General features: G+C 45.5%; 1 protein-coding gene across 1 annotated transcript; it reads left to right on the forward strand.

Moving 5' to 3' along the window:
• The first annotated feature begins 1874 nt into the window (after positions 1-1874).
• On the forward strand, positions 1875-16255 carry LOC146870721 (neuroguidin-A-like). Its single transcript, XM_085643955.1, has 9 exons — positions 1875-1925; positions 2014-2085; positions 2528-2665; positions 4427-4453; positions 4793-4901; positions 5299-5467; positions 6607-6763; positions 15799-15850; positions 16236-16255. Exons 1-9 carry the CDS (start codon positions 1875-1877, stop codon positions 16253-16255), a joined length of 795 nt encoding a protein of 264 aa, XP_085500081.1.
• Positions 16256-24407: the final 8152 nt, after the last annotated feature.

Genomic DNA, 24407 nt, shown 5'->3' on the forward strand with positions numbered 1-24407 from the left:
GCCACGTGGTCCCTGAAGGTCGACGACGTCCAGGAGTCGGCTCACGAGCTGTCCCACGCAGGCTCTCGCTGTCGGCGGTGTCGGCGACTTGATCGAAGCAAACAAGCCTTGGCAAAAGCAATTGCAGGAGGATTCGGAAATCAGCTGTTGGTTCTGACCAGCAAGGTCAGAGGGATTGCTCCTTTGGAGGGGAGCAAGGGCCAGTCTGGAGCAACCAGACCAGCGGTGTTTGTCGTAGATTTCGTCGCCAAGATGGCCACTAGCCAGCGGGCCAGCAACCGGTTAGGCGCGTCGAGTGGCAAAATGCAGAAGGGCCCCACGCAGATCGTGGAGATGCTGGAGGGCTCACCTTTGGTGCAGATGCTGCTCGAGGGTTGGGCTTCTCAGGACCCAAAGCACAACTTGGAGGGAGCCTCGGTTGTTGCACTGGTCAGCTTGTCGTAGTCGTTCCAAGATGGCTGGCTCCACGTGTCTCGGTGCCTCCACGGGTCTCCTCTTTTCAGGGACTGTGGATCGGGCGGTGAGAGGTCTGGAGGTCCAGGTCTTGTCAGTCTCTGGGCTCGGGCTCCGGCGGGAGGCGGCAGCAAAGCAGACGGTGATTCGCTGGATGGTGCTTGCGTTAGCAAGGTGGTCACTCCCTGACCACAGGGGAGATTTTCTTCAGTCTTCTGTGCAGCAGAATGTCGAAGTTCCCGTCTTCTTCTTAGTTTCAAGTTGATTCCAGGATGTCTGAAGTCTTAGGACACAGCTCCTACCTTTAAGCGGATTCTAGGGGCCGGACTACCTGCTAGGTCCCTCCCTAAGGGTGGGACCAGGAAGGGGGGTGGTTACACCCCCAATCCTTTGTCCAGCTCGCCCCAGGCCCGGGACTGGTGTGCCCCAGGACCGGTTTGAACTGGCATATGCACCGAGGCTCCTTGTGAGCCACAGGCATGTCTGGTTTCTTTCAAGCCCTACCTGACCAATACACAAAATCCTGTCTGGGGTGGTGCACGCACCTCCCCTGTCAGGAAACCCTTTGTCCACACCACCCAAGCTGGAAGGACTCCCAGCAGCAGGAGGGCAGACTTGTGTCTGTGGTGGCAGCATCCATTTTGTGGAGCTGAGGCTATGTCTGATTTTACCCGGGTTTCAGGTACTGTACATGTCGTGTCCCTCTAGAAGGGTGGAATGCTAACCCCGTCGCCAGAATTGGCGAGGGGTTAGTATTCCAATTCGTATGACACCTTACTCGACATGTTTTGATAAAGCCAAACCAAAGATAGCATTTAACCGCGAGGTTCATAATGCACTTAAGAGTATATGGTATGACGATATCTGGAAACAGTAGAAGGAAGTTGTTCCGACCACTGCAGACAGGCTCAGCTCATGCCAGAGCACCATCTCACATGGAACCAAGCACTCTGCCTTCAGGATTGTTAAGGCCTGCCATAGGAGTGACTTATAGGTTACCAGGTGTCCCATTTAAGGTTAGGTATAGGTATACTACACCTAAGTAAGAGGTGATTACACCAACTTACCCCAGCTGAGTGATCAGCCAGTTGTGTCAGATTGTTAGGCCAAGCCTGGGGTGGCATAATACATGCTGCAGCCCCTGGCAGGCCTTGGGTACACCAATGCCCTGGGTACCTAGTGTACACTGGTACAGGGGCTGACAGGGTGATCCACTTCCAATTGGTTATGCACCTAGGGTGCATAGTTTTAATTTAGTAGAGAGAACAGCAGGCTGGGGGTCTGATTGGCAGGCCCACAGCCTCAATATGTCAAAAACCAGTGAAGCAAAAAGCAAAAATTTGGGGTGACCATAGGATAGCAGACCCTACTCTCCTACACTGTCTCTTTCCTAAACTCCTCCTCCTCTCGTTCTGTAGGACATGCATGATGCTCCAGCTATCGTGCAGCTTCTCAACTCCTTACAGAACCAGGTGAATTAGCGTTTCCTATCTCATGTTTCAAAAAGCTTCACCCATGCCCTCACTAGACAATCTCACGTCCTGTTTTTTTATTGTGCAGGTGACTGGCATGACTGCCCATGTGCAGGGCTTGGTACAGCGAATTAGAGCGGGGGTGTTCCCAACCGAGAAGGTAGGTGAAGTCAGACCAGGAGGTGTGGATATATGAAGCAGTAGATTGAAGTTAGCTTTAGCATGGAATGTACATGGATACTAAAACTCTATTTCACCCCAAGCTAAGCTGGACTTGGATGAGTAGTGCATGTGGGAAGTGACGTTCTGGTACTAAATTAACATGGAGACCTTATTCCCTCTCCTGCTCGGATAGGGCTCATTCCATAGCTGAGTACCATTGATGGAGCAGTGCATATGTAAGTGACAATGTACAGGCCCGAATAACATAGACAAGCCACTCTCTTCTGTCCTCAGAAGGGAATGATATGTCTAACACTGAAATATTTGGTGAATGTTTGTACAAATACGGAGACTGAATACTTCACTTAGTTGCTTTTGCACTCCCTGGTTCCACTCCACATCTCGCTTTAATTCCCTTTCTGTTCTTACTTCATCTTTAGGGCCTCAGCTTCTTGGAGGTAAAGGACCAACTCCTCGTCATGTACCTCCTGGATCTTGCTCATGTCATATTGGAGAAGACATCAGGCCGGTCCCTCGCAAATCACATGGGTATCCTGCGGCTCGTGGAGATACGCACAGTAGGTTGAGGATGCCATGTAATATGGTAAACTGCAAGTTTCCTATGGGCACTTTGTAGTCTTCATACCTGTTCCATTATGAAGTTTTCACCCGGGTCCAAGCTTTCATGCAAGCATATCGGCAGAGCACGAGCCGCTAGGTTTGTGCAGGGACAACTGATCCGCTGAATATTAGGTTGGCTGCCCAGTGGAGGCTTGGACAAATCTCTGCAGTTGCATGATTGGTTGTTAGTGCATCGTTTTCCAGGAGAATTGTTTGTTACAAAGAAGCTCCATCTTCCTGTTTAACTTTATGGATTAGCGCTCATGGTTTTGGGTATAGAATAATTTTTGGGGAGTGACTGAAGTTAACCACAGATTGTGGTCAGGGAACAAGTAGAGTAGTTGCCGTCACCTATAACATTAACATAAATTGTTTTGCATGTGTTTGCCGTAAAGTTTCCTCCAGTCCAACATGCACGTTTTTATATATTTACATTTTCCTATAGTGTGTGCGCACCCAGGAGTATTAGAGTGCTTTAGAATGTACTACAATATTACAAGGGCTAGTTGTCCACAAACCATGAGAATCAACGGAGACCGAGGAGCGAAATGTGCAATAATCTGTAAATGTCATTGTGATTAATTTAAAGAACTGATTCCACCTGGTGAGATAAAGACTATTTCCAGAAGATATGTCTCATTGACTCTTTCAGCCCTGCGGCTTGCACAGTTCATTGCCTAATGCTCATACTTCATTCTGTTTATTTTTAATGTTCTCTCTTCATCCAAAGAGAATGCTGGACCTTAGTGGCTCTTGTGTTTTTCATCTTTGCTGGTGAACTTTTTTTCCGCTCGTTAGGAACTTTTTGAATAGTTTTAGAGTTTATTACATCAGCGTTATTCAAAGATTACAGTAAATTGTGAGAGAAAAATGCTCAAGGAAAGAGCTTATGGCTGACAGCCATGATTTTGACAATTAAGTACAAAACTTTTTGAGAGAAGGAAGAAGACTCCGAACTAGCTCATCTCTACCTACGTTTATGGCCGTTATTTCCCATCATCCCAAATTAGCCCCATCCCGATATCCTCCAGGAGCTTTCTAATTTGGCCAGTGGCGGCTGGTGGATTTTGAAAGTGGTGAGGCGAAAAATGTTCTACCCTAATGTAATAAGCGAGCGAGGCCGAACTGCAAAAGGAGAATGCCCAATGCTCAAACTGGTATGCTTGCAAAATGACCCCCAAGCCAAGCACATACAACCAACGGAAAGAGGCCCTCTAAGTGTTTCCCACCTGTAACACATCTCTGAACCACCTATGTTTTCATTGTTTATAATAATGAAAATGCTGCAGTTTGTTCTTATTTATCTTATGCAACTTACAACCAAGGTCTGCTATTCTAAAGGAGGCATAGCATGTGTTGCATACCCAAAACTCTAAAGGCAGATGGCATCGAGCAGCCTGCAAAGCCAGTTTGTTTCTGAGATGCCAGTATGTTCTCAGTCTGCAGCCTTTGTAGAACAAGCATTTGCAATGCAATAGATCTCACATTTACGAAACTCAAAAATGCGAGAACTATTGCGTTGCTAATGGTTGTTTGCAAAAGCACCCCAAGCCACACTTTCAGTTTAATGGCGGTCGTGCCCCTTTCCTTAGTCGTGCCTCGTCTAAAAAAATAAAATTAAAAAAGGGGCGTCGCCGCCATTAATGTGACAGCTTGGCATGGGGCAATTTACAAACAAAAGTTAAATAGAAAATAGGAGAGAAAAAATGTGATTCAAGCCAAATCCAGACAACATGACGAGCAAGGTAGGATGTATTGAGAGAAAGGGCAAAGTCCTGGGGTGTAGAGTGCAGGACGGGGCTAAGCCGTGCAGAGAAAAAGTCCAGTACCCTGAGGGATAAGATGGGTCGATACTAGGAAGATGTTCCACAACACTAGTGGAAAGGAAGGGCTGGATCCTTAAAATAGAAGGGACAAAGCCCTCGAATAGGTAAGGGACGTGAGCCCTGGATTGTGGATGAAGGAGCTGAAGACTGGAAGTGTAGGTGTCTGAGCCTTTAGGGGGCTAGGCCAAAGTCATGGGAGTTGGGGAGTGGCAGCAGTGAATCACTTTATATTTGTGATCCTTTTTGTTTTTTTTGTAGCTCAGTGAATCTGATGAGGAAGATGAAGGTAGCACTAACGAAGCTGGCAAAAAGTCATCGGGGAATTTCCGAAAATATATCCACCCACGTTTAGCCCCAGTACATTATGGTATGTTTCCAACTAACCCCACCAATTAACTGTTAGTACATTTAGCTGCACCCACAGGTACTACTTATATTTTTTAAGCCAGCCAGTAGCCAGACTTATTAAACTAGTTTGACTGTGCTGTGGATTGAAGCACTCGCTTCCGGGGTCTGTGTGTATCATGCTGCCTGCAAGTTTCAAGCCTGTTACCAGTTGAGCTAGGATCCATGTGTGCTTTCCAATGTTATAGGTTCTTAACCCAGTGAAATATGTCGGTGGATTAATGTGTCTTGCTGAGAATTGTGGGTTTCCCTAGAACAGTGGTGTGGAAAACAGTAGGCACAGGAGTGTGGGTTTCCTTTAGTGGAATGATTCGGTGACCGGTGTAATAACTCTAACCATCTCTTGGGTGATCCACCAGATGACACAGAGGCAGAACGTGAAAAAAAGGTATTGGATCGTGCCAAGAAGCGGGCGCTGAGCAGCTCCGTGATCTGTGAGCTCCAGGAACAGTACTCCGAGGCTCCTGAGGAGATCCGTGAGGGGTGGAGCTATCACATGATGCAGCAGGGCAAGGAGGACCTTCACAGGTGAGTTGAGGGGAGTAGAGCAGGGCCTTTGGTGAGTGAAGGAACACGGTCAAGAGCAAAGATAAATGCGGAGTGTAGGAGTACACAGGTGACTGAGGATGTAGTGGATGAGGAAGCTTTACTGGTAAAGGTTGGGAGCAAGGAATAGAGTGACAGAATAGTGCTGTGACTGGAGAATGAAAGAGCAGTATAGGGGACTGAGTAAATGAGTTGGAGGGAGAAGCTGTAGAGGTGATTGATGGATTAAATCACTCAATAGATGATTCAGTCAGCTGCAGGAGCTACAGTGAATGAGGGAGCAGGGAGTTGTTGAGGCGAGGACAGCATAGTACCTGTTGTGTTGGGTGGATTCCAGAGGGAACTCACAGGCTGAGGCAAAGCCTCCATATTATGCATGCATTTCCTGCTTTGTCCCTCGCCCCCAGTCTTCGGTCTCCCATGTCCACAGGTTATTCTCTCCTCAATTATGTGCCTTCTTTCTCCTGCATACCAGTCTTCTTCTTTGAATCTAACTCTTCCCTTCCTCCTTTCCATTCCTTTGTATCAGTCATTATTTTTCGCTCTCGCTCCTTTCTCGCACTCTTCTTGTTCCATTCTCTTCATGATCACATTCTTTTGCTGGAGCTTCTTTCTTTCATTTTCCTTATTTTGCTCTGTAATCTTTGGCTTTTTACCCTTTCCCCAAACCTTTTGACCAGGTCTGCTATTTAACAATTGCCACTTCTCTTTAACTATTGCCCATCCTTTAATCCTCGCCACTCCAACTATTTGTTCTTTGACCCTCCCTGCTTTAATCTTCCTGTAATTGAACTTTCCCCTCTAACCCTATTTCCCCTTTTCTTCTGACCACTATTTGCTGTGTTTTGAGCTTTGTTTCCTTTTTATGTTGAATCTGTACTTTTACAATTGCTCTACCTTCTTTTTGACCCTTCATTTTCAAAATTGCACCTTTCCTTTGATGTTTACCTTTCTACTCTTTAATTCTTTCTTCTATTACCTTTGCCTTGGCACTGCTCCTCTATATCCTTCCTGCTCCGGACATTTTGGTGATACTTAACGGGCCGTTTCTCTTTGGCCCTTTGCTTCCATTATGCGTTCCTTGATTTTATGCTTTAATTCTTGTCCGATAACCAGCATAGAACACGCTACGAAGAGTCCATGATGGTTCGGCTAAACATGACCCGGAAAGAGAAAATTCAGAAGAGGCGAGCCATGTCCATGACGTCTCAACTGCAATCACTGACACACTTCAGGGACATCAGTGCACTGACTGGTGGACCTGGAGACCCAAGCGAGGTAAGAGTGGTGTAGAAATTTCATCATGCTCGGTACTTCACGTTGAATTTGTGGGGGTGGAGTTGGTCACTTTATTCGCTAGTATGCAACATATTTGATCAGTTAAGTCACTCATCACTGTGGCAGAGGGAATAAAAAACCTATCCTTCCATAGTCTGGTAGGCTGTGAGATGGTGTAGGCTGTACTTGTGGTTATTAATATTTAGTAATGGCACACTTCCCTTTATTTTCCTCTTTTGTCTGTGTTGCTCGTCTACTTGGAGAAACAGTATTGTATTGAAGCTTATATTTGTTGCCAGGCTTTGTAAAGAAATGATATGTGACCATTTAGTCACATATCATGGCACTCTACTCAGCATCTTGACGCTCGCATTGCTGCCAGCGTTATCTTTTTAAAACGACCCTGTGTGTACTCGTTTTGTTACTTTTTTCGTTTCCCTGTTTTTAAATTGTGCTTGGGTGCTAGTGGGCTGCCAACTTCCCCCCCCCCTCTCACCGCATATAATCTTGTTGTTCACCGCCGCTTTGGTGGGTCCGGGTCACGGGGATTCCCGGGGTGGACGCCATTTTGGATTGGGCAGTCGATCTCTGTGGCGGGCGCCATTTTGAGCGATACAGCGCTCGGGTTTGCATCGCAGGAAGCCTATTTAAGGCGGATTTCTCCTTGGAATCATTAGACAAGGCACTCTACTCAGCATCTTGACGCTCGCATTGCTGCCAGCGTTATCTTTTTAAAACGACCCTGTGTGTACTCGTTTTGTTACTTTTTTCGTTTTCCCTGTTTTTAAATTGTGCTTGGGTGCTAGTGGGCTGCCAACTTCCCCCCCCCCTCTCACCGCATATAATCTTGTTGTTCACCGCCGCTTTGGTGGGTCCGGGTCACGGGGATTCCCGGGGTGGACGCCATTTTGGATTGGGCAGTCGATCTCTGTGGCGGGCGCCATTTTGAGCGATACAGCGCTCGGGTTTGCATCGCAGGAAGCCTATTTAAAGCTGCTTCCTCCCGCGCAGCGGTTCCGCGCAGTGGGACGCCGTCGCTTAGCCGGAGTCGTGCCAGAGTCCTGCCCGTCTGCGCTCGTCCGCGCTAGGGACGCGCGGGTTGTGGCGGGCTCTGGCTCTGGTTCGTGACAGTCATAGCTAGTGGGCCGTTGCCATGCTGATTTACTCTAGGGAGAGCTTGATGTCCATCAACCAGGTGAGCCGCTGCTGCGTTCTGCCGCCTGTCCATCCTCTCTGTGGTCCGTATTATTGTCCTTGCAATGGTCTGATACTTGACCCCCCGATGCCTCTCCTTCGGAGATCTCCCTCTGTTGTCCATCATGGCAGGGTCTCTTTTCCTTTTCTGCGGATTATGAACCTAAATGTGAGGTCGATCCTGAAACATCAGCAGAATCTGTATGATCTCATTGAGGATGAAGCTCCGGATATCCTGGCTATCACTGAAACTTGGCTTCAGGAAGCTGACACTGCCATTTTCAATCTGGCATGCCCCTCTGACTATTCGATGTACACCTTGAATAGAGCATCTAGAGGGGGTGGAATAGCGCTGATAGTCAGGTCCTGTCTTCCCTGTGTGTGGAACAGCCTTAAGATCACTGGCTGTGAAAGCGCCTCTTTTAAAGTCTCTGTCAACCCAGAGTTTACACTCTCTGGGATGGTGGTATATCGCCCGCCGGGCAGTGACGTGTTGTTTAGAAATGCTTTCTCAGATACCGTCGGTACTTTGATTACCGACTGCGCTAACTTTTCCATACTGGGCGATTTAAATCTGCATTTCGACACACTGTCCAGTCTGACAGCTCGTGCCATCTCTCTGGACTTAGAGGCTTTTCAATTGATTCAGCTGGTTTCCCAGCCTACGCACATTGGGGGACATACTTTGGATCCTTTCTTTACCAACTTGATTGAGGCCAAAGTCACTGCGATTACCCCAGTAGAATGGTCTGACCATTTCCTGGTGTCTATCCAGTGTCCTGTATCAGTGACTACTCCCTCTCCTTCAGCTAGACGGGTACTCAGGAGATCATGGAACAAACTTAGGCTGGAAGACTTTCATCATCTTTTGTTGGCGGAGCCCTTGGGCCCATTGAACAATGTTGATGAAGGATACGACCTCTTCTGCTCCTGGCTTACCAGGGCTCTGGACGCTCTGATACCTATTGTATCGACTAAGATCAATCCTCGCGAGTCGAGTCCCTGGTATGACGGGGCATTGCGCGCCTTGAAGGGAGCCAGTAGATGGGCAGAGAGGGCCTGGCGTAAGACATATGGGGCCGATTTAAAAGCCGCATATTCTGCGTCAGTTAAGCTCTATCATCGGGCCATATGTCGTGCTCGTGCGGCCTTCTATGCCGATGAATTCCGGAACAGCACCAACCCGTCGAAGGCCATCTTCAAGGCGGTTAAAGATCTTATGGCCAAGCGGACTACTTCTTTAGCCGAGAGCTCAGTCTCCCATTGTGAATCTCTTGCTTCGTACTTTTTGGGAAAGGTCCAAGCAATCTATCGGGCTTTCCCTAGCATTGGGGTTCCGCTGGGAAGTGTTAATGAGACACCACGTCAGATTACCCTGCCTTCATTTCCCCCTCTCACCTCGGACGGGTTTGATAAACTTGCTTTGCAAGTTAAATCTGGATCTCCATCTGATCCAGTAAGGCCTGCTCTCTTTCGTGACCAGACCTTCATGGGACGCCCCATTGTGCGTTCCCTTGTCAACCTCTCCCTGGAATCTGGGGTGGTTCCTACTAAATGGAAGCAGGCGGTAGTGTCTCCGATCATTAAAAAACCTTCCTTAGATCCATCTAAGCCTGAAAGCTTTCGCCCCATCTCGCTGCTACCTTGGCCGGCAAAGTTGACAGAGGCCCATGTCAATCTGGCCCTGTCAGAACATCTAGTCCGGACCAATGCTCTTGATCCTACACAGAATGGGTTCCGTGCTGGGCACAGCACGGAGACCGCTCTCCTCGCAATGGTGGAATATCTGCGTGCAAGGTTGGATGCGGGTCAGACGGCGGCGCTGATATTGTTAGATCTCAGCGCCGCCTTCGATACTGTATCTCACGGCATCCTCCTGCATCGGCTTGAGGAGATCGGTGTCAGTGGCCTGGCGCTGCAGTGGTTCCGCTCCTTCCTGGATAACCGTTCCTTCTGTGTGGCTATTCCTCCCTTTTCGTCCAGTTTCCAGCCTCTGGCCATGGGGGTTCCGCAAGGGTCTTCGCTAAGTCCCACGTTGTTCAATCTTTACGTGAGACCGCTGGCTGATGTTGCAAGGCAGTGGGGCCTCACTTTGGTCTCGTATGCCGATGACACTCAGCTGGCGGTTACTCTTAGCGGAGATGTTCAACAAGATGCCCCCAGGTTTCAGTCCGGACTGAAGGCGGTGGCTAGCTGGTTGACAGATAACTGTCTTCAGCTTAATGCCACAAAAATGGAGGTAATGGTTGTCGGGAAGGGAGTGGAGCTCTGGGGCGATCAGTGGTGGCCTGCTGAGTTGGGCCCTACTCCGACCCCAGTGTCGGAGGTGAAAAATCTGGGGGTCTGGTTGGACGCTGGCCTTACCTTTATAGGACATACCAAAAAAACGGCAGCCTGCTGTTTCGGTCTGTTAAGAGGACTTAGACCTGTTCTTAAATATTTTGATGCCCCAACCAGACAGCTCGTAGTCCAGGCTACTATCATCTCTCGCCTGGACTACGCTAGTTCTCTTCTGGCTGGGGCTAATCAGGCTGAATTAACCCGCTTGCAGCGGGTCCAAAATGCTGCGGCTCGAGCCATTGTTGGCCTACCTAGATTCTGCCCGGTGGCGAATGTCCTTCGTTCCTTGCACTGGCTCCCTGTCAGGAAGCGTATTCTTTTCAAGGTCCTTTGCTTGGCTTTTAAAATATTAAGAGGTATAGGCCCTGAAATTCTGTCCAACTTCATTTCTTTCTATGTCCCCACCCGTAGCCTCCGTTCTCAGGACCAGGCCCTTGCTGTGGTCCCTAGATTTAGACTTAGTCGGATGGGGGGTCGCTCCTTCAGCGTGAAAGCTGCACTGATTTGGAACACCCTCTCAGTTGAAGTCCGTCAGTTAGACGATCTGTTGTCTTTCCGGAGAGCCATCAAGACCTTTTTGTTTTAGCTCTCTATTTTAGGTTTCTCTTCTCCGGCTGTGTTATGTTTCTCCTTGTTTCTGCGCCGGGAAGCTCCTTTGCTGGAGTAGCTGTGCGCATAATAAATCAATATAACATAACATAACATAACATAGTCAAAGACCAATAGTAAAACCAAAAAATAAGGGTTATTGTCCAAGGGCCCCCAGTTAGTAAAAAGATCTAGAAATTATGCACGTGGTTATGAACCTCACTGTTTTAGGGAGATGACCCACATGGTGGTAAGCCAAAGTACTGGAACTGTTCAAGACATCAGACTTCTTTCTGAAGAAAAAAAAAGCTTGGGCCAGTTTTGAGGAGAGCACTGCAAAATAATATTGGCTAGGAGAAAAAGCAATTATTTATTTATAAATTTTATGTAGCGTGAACATGACCCAAGCGGGTATCAGAGTGCTTCACAGAAGAACAAAGCTAACAGAGAGGGAGACAAGTAGGTAAAACAACAATCTGACAGTGCAGGATAAATGAGTAAACAAATGTACCGAAGTACAGAACTCCACATAAATACAGTAAATGAGCATATGTGTGAGAAGGGAGATTTCAGTGAATATTTATCATTTGGGAATCACCAAACAAGGTGTCTTGAATTATAGTTGCGGTTGGATATAGCAAATTGAAAGTTCTAGCAAGCCTTAATCTATATGTGTAGAAAATGTAAGTAGAATGGCTGGATTAGTGTTTTCTCATGTACAGAGAATGAGGAAAGAACTGTAATTGGGAGGTGCTGATGGGAGAAGATAATTGCCATGATGGTCGAATCAGGTCATCTTAAATTACCTCTTCGGGCCAGGACTGGTTTTATTCCTTTTTAATAGCTGTTCACAGCAATTTCGCGTTTCACCTGCTACGACCTCGCCTTTAACTATTAATTGTGGGGTTCCCGAAGCAAGTGTTCTAACCTCTTCACTGTATATGTTAGGCCTCTGGCAAGCTCCCCCACTCAAAAGGTATGCTTTTCTACGTTCATGCTGATGATACCTAGCTTATTATTAGACTGTGTTTGAAACCTGTTGTCGGCTGCACAATTCCAACAATATTCAAGTTCAGTCTGGGAGCATAAAGGGGCCTTTGGCTGAAACGTGGTGTAGATAAAACAGCAGTTATCCGAAATCTGCTTGAAAACCAATGGCCTAGGCATAGGTAAACTACCAATGTCTGTAAAACCAGATATAAACCCGGGGTTAATTTGATTCCTGCCTCATCATGGCTATTCGAGTATCAACCTTGATTTCATATTTTTCGTTTCATCAAGTGCGCTGCACAGAGGCCACCTGAGCAGGCTCTTACAGAAGAGGAGGGTGCGATGGTTGCAAGCAACACGTTGGACAGATATTCACCATCACCACATAGGGAGAAGGGTGCTATTTCAGACTAATCCTGAGGAACATGTCTGCCTACTCTTTAGACCAGATAGAACGCAACAGTTTTAGATTGACATTTTCAGAAGTCCTACTAAGGTTCCTGTCAAACTCAATATGTTGACTTTCCACAAGGACAGACATATGTATGCAGTAACATTTCAAATTCTGAAGCACAGAGATTCTTCAAAGTATTTGCCCCTTTTGTTCCATGACTGATGAATCCATTATAGATATTCCTCAGCTCTAGCAGCAAATATGTCAACAGTGTCAAGAATGAGAAACAAATACAAGGCACCAGAGCAGGATCTGACTTTCTTGAAGCTGGATCCCCCTGCAGATTTAGTAATTGTCTAAACAGCGAAAAAGAGGTATCGTAGCTCTCCTTCAGCCAAAATCAGACAGTGTGAGAGATATGGCACTACTCCATTACAGCCCCAAAAGTAATTCGTTTCATGCCATTGGTGGGGCATTTTTATTGTTCTTTATGGGAGATGGTGAGGAAATTTGCAGATGAAGTATCAAAAGGAAAAAATGCAGTATTTTCTGTAAGTCCTGAGTGTAGGCATGCTGGTGTCGAATGTGATTATTAGTGCACTGGCTGACACAGTAGGCTTGGCAGCCTATGGATGCTGTCATTCCATACCTATGAGAAAATCATGGTTGGACTCGATTCAATCCAGACTTGCATCAGCAAATCCTGAATCTCCCGTTCTACAGACACACAAAAGTTGATGTCAAGAATGCATGCAGTAAGTCTAACCTCTGGCAATCGCTCAGGGTAGCATTCCAAGATATAATTTAATATTTACATTGAACATGTGAGGGATAGAGTATTAAAACCTTTTAAAAAATGAAGGCGCATCAAGGTGCTTTGTCATAAGACAAAGGAGACCAACAAAAGAGTTCAGATCCATCTTGGAACCACGAGAAACCAACAAGTGGATGAAGAAAGAAAAATTCTGATTGTTGGCACTGAAGTCTCTCTTTCTACATCTTTAACAGCGAGATCACACATGTGCCTTAGATCTGCAGGATATATTTATTTTCACATCTCTTCAAATCACAAGAATGGCCTTGACGGTGCAAAAAGAGTTTTTATTTTCAATTCAAGATCTTACTATTGAGCCTAGAACCAGTGCCGAGGGTGTTTTCCACGTGCATGGTAGTGGTAGCAGCCCAGTTCAGAAGATAACACATTAATGTTTACCCCTAGCTAATGACTGGCATCTCAGGTGTTCAGACTCCTCCTTATTTACTGGAAGATAGTGGTGATAGGCAAGAGCAGTCTTTACCTCGCGTTCATCGACCTGAAGACTGCCTTTGACCTGGTCCCTAGATCTAAGCTGTGGATAACACTCGCAGAGCTGGGCATTCCCCACCTCATCCTCAAACTGTTGATACGACTACATGAGGACAATTACGCACAGGTCAGATGGGGGCCGCAAGGACAACTCACAGAACGCATCCCTGACAACAGAGGAGTTCGACAGGGCTGCTTCCTAGCTCCGACCCTATTTTCCCTATATGTGAACGGAGTGGTCAGCTTTCTTCAGGAGATTCCCTCAGACTCACCTACTCCGGGGGGAATCAAGGTACCAACCTTGCTGTTTGCAGACGATACCCTGCTGATGTCTAAGACTCCAGCGGGGCTACAGCGTCTGCTTGACTGATTCCAATTTTTTTGTGATAATCCGGGGTTGGTCATAAATAGTACAAAAACAAAATGTATGGCCTTTAACTGTCACAAATCAGACAGGGGCACCCCACAGCTGGGTGGAGTACCTTTGGAAAGGGTTGACACCTTCGACTATTTAGGTGTTAGACTTTCAGACAAAATGTCGTGGAAGTCTCACCTAGCAAAGATGCTCCTGGGACATAAACGGGTGACTAGAGTTTTAGGAAAGGAACATCGCCTCACACACACCAGGCCGGTAGCTCCTGCCCTTCAAATTTATGATGCTAAGGCAGTTAGTGCTGCTCTCTACGGAGCAGAAATCTGGGGATTCGACAGACTCAATGACCTCTGTAGAGCTGAGCACAAATTTTTTAGAGACCTGGTGATGTTACCCAAAAATGTCCTTCTTACCCCTCTAATGTTGGATATGGGTAGGCGGTCCATTGAAGATATAGCAAGATTACGCCCCCTGCTATTTTTGGCCCGCATCAGACAGACCCCAGAGCTCCTCCCTTACGCCGAAGCCTTTACCGAAATAGTCCACTTGGATATTGGCGGAAAGATAGGATGGATCATAAATATCAAAAAAATGCTAACATCCATCGGCCTCCAAACTTATTGGGAGAGCCAGGAACCCCTAGGAAGAGACAGCCTCAAAAGACTTTATTGGGAATGGGTGGATTATCGGGAGAGTAGTAATTCTAATGTGGGAAGATTAACGAAAGAGTTTCTCATGCATAAACAAACTAGATACCTCGAGCCCTTCCTTGATATAGTCCAGGTCCCGAGGGACCGAAAGTTGTATACACAATTTAGGTAAGGAACTCTTCCTGTTTGTGAGGTTACTGCTAAGTGGCACTCCGGTAATGAGACCCTAGGAGATTGTCCATGTTGCAACGGTCAGATAGAAAGTGTTGCACACCTATTGTTTGCCTGTCCGGCATACAAAAATCCACAGGCGAAATGGATAAGATCGATTTGCCAGCAATTAGGTACACAGGATTATCACACAGCCCTACGTATCCTTGGGTCCAATTCCAGACCTCTTTGCCTGTTGTGTAGCAAAGTTTTTAGGCCAGGCGTGGCTTATTAGATGGAAGGTTCTCTCGAGAGTAGCACAGCAACAACTTGATTGAGGCCACAACACATATGTGCAATACCCTCCAGTCCTCTTGACACAGTCAATAATCTTCTCACATGCACAAGCACTTTATTGTATAATTTTAATATCACTGTAGGGTAACCTATAATGCCAGAGCATAATACCAAACTTTAACAACCTTTGGATGGTTTGGTATTTAAATAAAAAGCTTGTGGGTTTTTTAACCTGCTGCTACTGTATATCCCCATTTGCTATATTAACTGTTTGTTTTTATCTGATAAACTCACGTTTTAAACATTTGAATACAATAACTGTTTTAATATGGCCAGGACTAATTAGACTATTGTGTTGTATTGTCTATTTGCATGTTCCCTATGACATTAAGTGGTTGCATTCTTACCTATTTTTAAAATGTATTTTGTTCACTTTCATGACATTTCTGTCGCAATAAAGCTTTACAACAACAACGACTGGCATCTCAGATGAAGTCCCAAAATGAAACTGTAGCAAAACTTTCAGACCCACTAGGACAGCCAACACATGCTGGGACTGCATAGTAACTTTAACATGTCACCAGTCTTCCCGGATTATCCACTACTTCGAAACTGTGGTACACCTGGAAGAGGACCCAGGGGATTGGTCAGATTTTGAGTGCTTTGTGTCCAAGTGCCCTGTATCTCGAAAAGAGTTGTTAACCAATGTAAGTTACCTTCCTTCTGGTTTCTAATCTCGTTCTTTCTTTCCAGGACTTTGTGCCATCTGTGAAAAAGAAGACCACACGTAAAGGAAAAAAGAAAGGTATGTTCTTCCCCTGAACTCCCACCACACTCATCTCACCCAGGTCAGTCCTAGCTCCATATTAATCCACTCTGAGCCACCACCTACCTTGGCCATGCATCTTACACCAGATTAGCTCACATCTGTCACCCCCATTTGTACCCCCTTTACTCCTACGCTTCCAATGAGCACCAATCTCCTGTTGTAACTCCCTCAAGCGGCCACTTTCCTCGACCATGCATGGGAATTATCAACTTCTTCCTTATCTACATAATAAATACCTCTGAACTCTACCTGCCACCGCTTACTGTACACAATCTCTCCCCTTTCTTCTCAAGTGATGTCTGAACTTATGTATTTTTCCCTTCGAGTCTCTAATATGTTTTTCCTGGTTTTGTCTCATTAGGTTTCCGGAAAAGAAGATAATTTTTTTCCTCCAGTCGATAATTTCTTCCTAGAAATGTTCTGTACAATATAAGTTTAATAAAGACAATGAGGGCAGCTTGACTATAAACAAACTGTTTCACAAAATGTATTGTGTTTTGTTTCTTGTCATAGAAATCTTCATTACATTTGTAAACATTGAAAATCTCTGCTAGCTTGCACAATCATGGAACACTTTGAAAGTGGAGAGAGAAAATCTCTTTTATTGAACAATAATGGATATCATAAAATATTTTCTGTAATGCCTACTTTACTAGATGTTAAAAATGGAATTTTAAAGAAGCAGTTCAAACACATTTGGCAGCCCTGCGGCTTCTCTATTTATCATAGAAAGTGAGTACAAATTTTTCCATAGTCTTGCAGCTTGCCATAGAGGGCACTACATAGCTATTGCTCATTTACAGAAAGTCGTCCAAGGAGCTCCACAGTCCCAGCAAGCAGAACATTGACAGTTCATCCCTCGGTTATTTTTACATCTCAGTCAGTTTCCTGACTCTGCAATTTCACTTTTTTTCCTGTCTTGATTTCTTTCAGGAAATATTCCACTCAACGTTGGTTGCCTTTTATCTCATACCAAAATAATGTTCTTGTTGCTAAATATAAATGTCAACTTTCCCCCCACTTTTCATTCTTTCTCTGGAGGGGCTCTGTCATAGCAGGGCTCTGCTGCTTTAGAGTTAAGCCACAAGGGGGCAATGCACCAGAGTGCCTGGCTACCAGAGGCATAGCCCAAGGGACACCATTTAAACACTTTGCAAACAGTTACCTATTTGGATATTTTTTTTACAAGTACAAGTTCAAAGCTTTATTCGACAGCATGTCATAAAAGCAAGTACATCCTAGCGATTCCATAAATACTAAGCTAAAATATCTTAAAAATACATTAAATCATTATGCTGGCGGATAACATCAGATAAAACATCATCAACGGATAAAAGATCTTGGAAGATCAAACATTGAATAAAATTAATAGACATTACTTGGTGGCAAAACATTCATTGATCAGCTTCAGTGGATTTCAAGGCACGAAGGCGTAATATCCAAGCCCACCCCAGAAATTTAGCAACAGCCATTGCCAAACAGGGGGTGCAATCAGATTCTAAAATTCTTAGAGCTTCCTTATAGCTACGTGTTCCCAAATTTAGGCATACTGGCTTTATCCATCTGTGGCGGGGGGCAGTGTATAGCGGACACACAAACAACAAATGACCAGCATCCTCAATCACGTCTAAACAGTGGTGACATTTATCATCCTTGGAGATTGACCATTTGTGGGTAAAAGCTTTTACAGGGAGAGACCCAATTCTGAACTGGAAATACAGTTTCCTGTCCATGGGCCTCTCTATAATATCCCAATATGCCTCACAGGATGGTAAAAATTTAGTATCAAAGAAACGGCCAGTCAAGTTAGAGCCTTGGCCAGCACGAGAGGCAGATGTCAGGGTCATATCCCAATACAATTTCTTGAGGATTGACTTTGATGGAATACTTGAACCGTTTATATCATTCCATAAATACCCTAGCTCCAGTTTTATAAGCAAGTTCTTAATTTCTTTAAGCCAAGTAATGGAATGAAAACAATCAGCCCTAATAATGTCCTTCAGGGCACTAGCATAATGTTCAAGTTCCGGCGTTGTCATGATCCGCCGCCAATACAGAAGTGGACGTAATTGCGCCAGATCCTCAATTTTTTTCCTCCCTAGATCGTATTTTAGTGGGATCATTGGGGTACTTTGAGGAACACCTGTTAGGCTGCGTAGGAATTTATTTTCAGCCAGCCGTAAGCTACTTAAATTTGCAAACCCCCATAACTCCGAACCATACAGCGATGCACTAATAACTTTCATATTATAGATTTCCAAGGCAGGCCTAATTGGCTTAGTCAATGAAGATCTGTGCTTGGAAATAATTGCACCTGCGAGCTGGTGGAACTTTAAGACAGTCATGTCAATGTGATTTGACCATTTCATATTGTGCTGAAGCGATATTCCTAAATATGTAAAAGCCTCAACCTGCTCCAATGGAATACCATTATATTTTATTACTCCTCTAAAATTTTGTCGTTGGTTTAGACACATGAATTTAGTTTTAGAGGTATTTATCTCGAGGCCCCGATCATGACAAAAATTAGCGAATATGTTTAACGCTTTCTGTAATCCGCTTGGGGTTCGTGAAACCAACAACGTGTCGTCCGCGAACATGAGAACAGGCACTCTGGATCCTGCCAGAATAGGGGCGTCAGTAGGGGAACAGCCAAGGTAGTCGACTATCCCATTTATGTATAAAGAAAACAAAGTAGGTGCCAGGACGCATCCCTGCCGAACACCACGTTCAACAGGAAATGGGTCCGTCACCTCCCCCTGGCTTCCCCATCTAATTTGTGCATAATTGTTCTGATGTAGGCGGACGAGTAAGGTTAGTAATTCCGGGGCCATACCTGCTTGGGCGAGAACCCTCCAAAGTTTAGAGCGAGGCACCAGGTCGAAGGCTGATCGCAAGACTATAAAGACTGCATAGAGGGTCCCTTTGGACAACTTCACGTTCCTCCAGTAAAGAGCTAGAAAGTAAAAAACTTGGTCAATAGAGCTGGTGCAAGGTCTAAACCCGGCTTGATATGGTGACAAGATGTTATTATCCTCAACCCAAGTTTGGAGTTTATTTTGTACCAACCGACCTATTAGTTTTTGTGCTGAGTCTATAAGACTAATAGGTCTATAATTACTTGGGAGTGATTTGTCACCCTTTTTATAAACCGGGATTATTTCTGCCCCTTTCCATGAAGAAGGAATGGGTGCACCCATGGCCACTGAGTTAGCTAGCCATTGAAAGTATTGGCACCAAGATAATCTATCAGTTAAAAACACATCCGCAGGTATCCCATCCATTCCCGGTGCACGACCCGCTGTTATACTATCCAAAGCTAGGTTAACCTCTTTAATTGAAAACACCTGTGTTTGGAAATAAACAGTGGGGGGAAGTGGTTGCTCTTCTGCGGATGGAACAGAAGCATACTGTGGTTTAAAAAAATCAACCCATTGGTTTTTTGCCACATGGTTTTGTGGGGAGGGTGCAGAGCCACCTCTGCCCCACTTTAATGTGGCCCAAAATCGTTTTTGGTCTTTAGCCAAGCATGCGTGTTTCAGATCCTGCCACTGGTTCTCATCCCAGTCCTTCTTAGCTACTAGCTGAACTTTCCTATAAAGCTTCCTGGCTGATCTCACATCTTCCGCTACTCCTGATCTCAGAGCAACACTCAAGTTCTTACGGGCTGTTTTACAGGATTTATTAAACCATCCCTCTTCAGGTGGGCAACCCTTGATGAATTTTCCACTACTGGGGGGTTTCATGAAAAACCCTTGGAGTTTAGTGAAAAAGATGTTATGTGCCTCGAGCATAATTAGATGGAAGTCAGAGTTAGTTGATTTAGGGCCTAAATTGGCCACCTCACAAATGATAGTTTTCTTGAGGTCATCCAAGATTTCCACCTTCTCGATGAATCTATCCCATTTGACATGCCGCATATTGTTTGATGCGACGATATCCAGAGTTACTTTCCCCCCCTCAGTTTTGGATTCTCTAGGGGTATTTGATAAATGTAATTCTAGACACAAGGGATTATGATCACTTTCATCCCGTGTGATTACGGACATGTCATTCAGACTGTTCCAAACTCTAATATCCACCAGGAAGTAATCGATCCGACTAGCAGACCTTCCGATATCAAATGTGCTTGCACCCTGCCGATCTGATTTAGTGCGCCCATTAGCAGCTCTAAGCCCTCTTTCTAAACAAAGGGCTTTGAGTTGGATGGCTGCAGCGGACCATCTCTTGACTGGGGGAAGGTCCAACTGGGGAATACCCCACCTATTGTCCTCTTCAATAGCAAGAAATTGGTCCTCCGGACCAAGAGGCTCAAAGGTTGTATTAAAGTCTCCTCCAACAATTTTTATCATTTCAGGGGAGAGCACTGCAAGCTGGTGGTCCAAGACATTTATCACATCTGACGAAGTACCCCCAACCATCCCTCGAGCATAAATATTAAAAATAGCCATACTCTTGTTGTTGGGCCAATTTAGGATTAAAGACAAGATATCTAACGATGGGAGATTGAGTTGGGTGATTTTACAACATAGTGACTGACGTACCCATATTATCAAACCGCCCAGTGGTCGGCCTTTAGCTTTTTTAGTGGCAGGTATATAAAAGTTAAGAAATCCAGGGCGAAAGACTGGGTCCACAGACCAAGATTCTTGGAGTAAAATAATATCAAATTGGTCCACAAAACTACTCCATACACCGGAATGCAGCTTGTTATTTATACCTGCAAGATTCCAGGATAAAATAGTCAAACCTAGATCAGTTGCAGGAGGGTAAGAAGGGTGTTTGATCAATGGTCCTTTGGTCTCACCAGTTTCCCTGTCCTGGCAATCACTAGTAGAACTTAAGATATCTGATACGACATTTACCAATGAATCAAGTGCTAGGGGATCAGGAAAATTATTGGTCAGTGGACCCTGTATCTCACCCGTTGTCCTACCCAGACAATCAATAGTAGCACTTAGATTAGCTGGTAAAACACTTTCCGATGGATCGAATGCTAAACACACCCCTCCAAGATTATTTAAGGATTTAGACCCCAGTGGGTCAATGACATCAGTCTGAATTTCTTGATAGTTCCCTAATGTCTCAGTAACTCTAAAGCTAGCAAAAAATGTGGGGTCTGCCACAGTTACGGCCAACCCTATATCCGTATTCACCACATTAGTTCCATCTTTGAGTCAATCGCAATCATTTAAGCCCGACAACACCTCAAACCTATTCTCTAGGCTAATGTTCCAATTGCTAGTGGAGACGCTCCTACCCCCTTTACTTGGAGACGGTGTCCACCCTGATCTTGGTAATCCTTTGTGAATGCCTCGATTTCTCTTATAATAGAAATATTTGAGAGTTAACGGGATGATGACACCTTGTCTTCGTTGCGGGGGGTTTATATTGGCCAAGATATCTGGGAGGACATCAGGATTAGAAAAATTTAAAACCACACAATCACCTTTAAATTTTTTCGGATGATGCCCTAGCCATTGGACCCTTCTTGCCATAATAATTTCCCTGGCTAGTTTCTGCTTACCCCAAGGAGACATCTTCATGTTATTCACCAGCCAATACAAAGATTTACTGATCGGAGAAGATGTAGTTTCTGATTTGTCAGTAGTCAAAGCAGGAACATTGGCAAGAACCAATGTAAGAGGTTCTGCCTGGGAAATACATTGAAATTGGTTACTTGCCACTGTTAGTGCCTTAGGGGTATCTGTGCTTGCCTTCGGGAGATTTTTATTAGTTCCAGGTGGCTGGATTGGGATGTTCGCTTTCTCATTTCCTATAATTCTTTGTCCTCCGTTCGGAGGTACCCCATTTAAGATACGTACGTTTGGGGATATAGGTATGGTTCTAGTGACTTCATCCACAGGTCTGTTTATTATGGCGTTCAACCTAGCTATCTCTGCCATAAGATGATCAATTTTGGCTACCAATGGGGTTATAATACCTCCTATTTTAGTATCGATCATATCTATGATCTTTTCAGAGAGCTCAGTCTCAGGATTTATGTTAGAGACTGACCCTGATGCATCTTCTTTGCTAGTACTTTTGTTCACAATAGTAGCCCTTTTCCTCCCTGTACGAGACCCATTACTTTTAAACTGGGACTTTCTACATGCTCTAACTAGCCTACTTCTCAAGGGAAGAGCGGGCGACTGCGAGTCAGCTCCTATATCAGCCTCATCTATATCTAATACAGTTTCTACTGGCAACTTGGGAGCTAAAGGTGCGCAAGAATCAGGTATGTCACTATCTACAATCATTAAATCTGAGGACATGCTACTTGTCGCCTGGAGAAGGAGAAACCAACGGTAAACCGGACAAAGGAATCAGTGGTGGAGAGCTAGGAGAACATGTTAGCCCCAATGAAGTCCTCCTATCGTTGTTAATTTTACTGACAATCTGGACCAAATAATTGTCCATAGTGTTAGTCATTGTAGAGTTCCTTGCTTTGGACATTATATCCATATGTGGCGGCTAGCTGCAGATAAATCTGGAGATGGTAACCCTAGACAATAAATGTGTTCACCAGTAACAGTACCTGTTTTGTGGCAGTCCTAGAGGTGGTAGCTTAATGTCACGGACGGCAATAGTGTGGCCCGTCCCGTCCTCGCTCGACCTCGGACGGCCTCAGACGGCCTCAGACGGCCTCAGACGGTCCGGCCCTTGTCCCGGGCTTCTCCCGGCGCCGCCCGCGCGCGTCCCGCGATGCGGGAGGAGCGACCGGCTTTTATGCCTCCGGGCGCGTGTATCACGTCAGAGCCCGCAAAGGACTCTGGGGGCTGTAGTCTCCCCCCGCTCTCGGCCGCGGAAGGAAATAGCGGCGGCGGGGGAGACACGCAGCAGGAAGGCACCCAGGGGCAGTAGGAACGGCACTGGCAGCAGGACGGCGAGAAGAGGTCTCCCAGCAGGTAGGTGCAGTTCGCGGCGTCTGGTTTCCTGCTCTCAGGAAGGAGCGACCGGCTTTTATGCCTCCAGGCGCGTGTATCACGTCAGAGCCCGCAAAGGACTCTGGGGGCTGTAGTCTCCCCCCGCTCTCGGCCGCGGAAGGAAATAGCGGCGGCGGGGGAGACACGCAGCAGGAAGGCACCCAGGGGCAGTAGGAACGGCACTGGCAGCAGGACGGCGAGAAGAGGTCTCCCAGCAGGTAGGTGCAGTTCGCGGCGTCTGGTTTATATTTTATAATCTGGCAACCTGGATTCTGATCTAGTTTTAGTAACTTGAACTAAGTTACTCCTCCAGTCGGCTGTGCCACAGGAGAGTTGTATTGCCAGACTGCTGCTCTTGCAGAAGACTGCACCTCCACAGCACATCCCTCGCGAGGGCTATCCTGCAGATAGCTTCATTACTGGGTACTGTGCTCTTCTGGGGATTAAGTTGCCAGATGAACATGATGCCAGATATCCGCAGTTCCCTAGGGAACATGTTCTATGTGATAATGGATGTCCAGGAACACTGAATGGCCCATTGAGACTCCTTTATTGAAGGACCTTACAATCATGTAGTAGTTAGGACCAGTGATGCCAGGTGATTCCAGGTCCCAAAAGATCAGAGGCATGGACAGGTCATGTTCCTTCAAAAATATAGAAATGAGTTCCAGCCATGACGTCTGGAGCTTGAGATCGGTGCAGGGTGTCTCAAGACTGATAGACTATAATGCTGCCTTTCCTTTGCTATTGAACATCTTATTTAATTAAGCCAGGGTTCTGATTGTTCTCTTGGTTCCAATTGTTCTGGTCAATAGGCCACCAGGCACCGAGCGTGTAGCATTTAATAGGAATAAGGAAGACCATCTTGTATCCATTTTTATTATATGATTGTTTTTCTTGTTAGAAAAGTCCTTCTAAGCAGGACATTTGTAACTGAGGGATGCTCTGTTTAGTTATTGATTCAATTCCCGTTGAACTCTAATATTGATCCATGGACAGGTTCCATCATTAGAAGTTTCCCATCTGTTGCAGAGGATCATAGTTCATATTTTTCCTAGAGGATTTGTAAAAACGTTAGGTCTTGTCTCCGAACCTGCTTACTTCCAGCTAGAATCATGTCCAAGCTACTGTTCACAGTTGCTAGGTTGAGCCTACCAACATCTTCTCTTTTGATACTTTTATATTCTTCCGGAACTAGGAATACAATTAGGTGGCGAACGTGGCGTTGTGATTTGGCGTGCTCGGGAATCCTCCTTAGTCTAGTATGTAAGGAGCCTTTAGTGTGTAGGACACCTGCCGCATTGTTCATTTTCTGAGTCACAAGGTGTACTGCGAATGTGAAATGCACATAGGCTAAAACTACCCTATTCCCAGGTATCCATATTCTGTGACTCATATCATTTACTTTATTTTCACAGCAAGATCTTAATCTAGAATCTCATACTGTACATTATTCCACCATTTGCTGATTGGTCTCAAAAGCACATATTGGAAAGTCTGTATGGTTCATGATGTTTACCTGAAGTCTTTAATACCTCATCTTCACATTGTTTCCTACCATCTGGTTCAGAAGCTATCTCATGGTTGTTATTGAAATAGTCTAAGGT

The sequence above is a fragment of the Triturus cristatus genome, chromosome 1_1 (assembly GCF_964204655.1).
Source record: "Triturus cristatus chromosome 1_1, aTriCri1.1, whole genome shotgun sequence".
In the NCBI taxonomy this organism is placed as follows: Eukaryota; Metazoa; Chordata; class Amphibia; order Caudata; family Salamandridae; genus Triturus; species Triturus cristatus.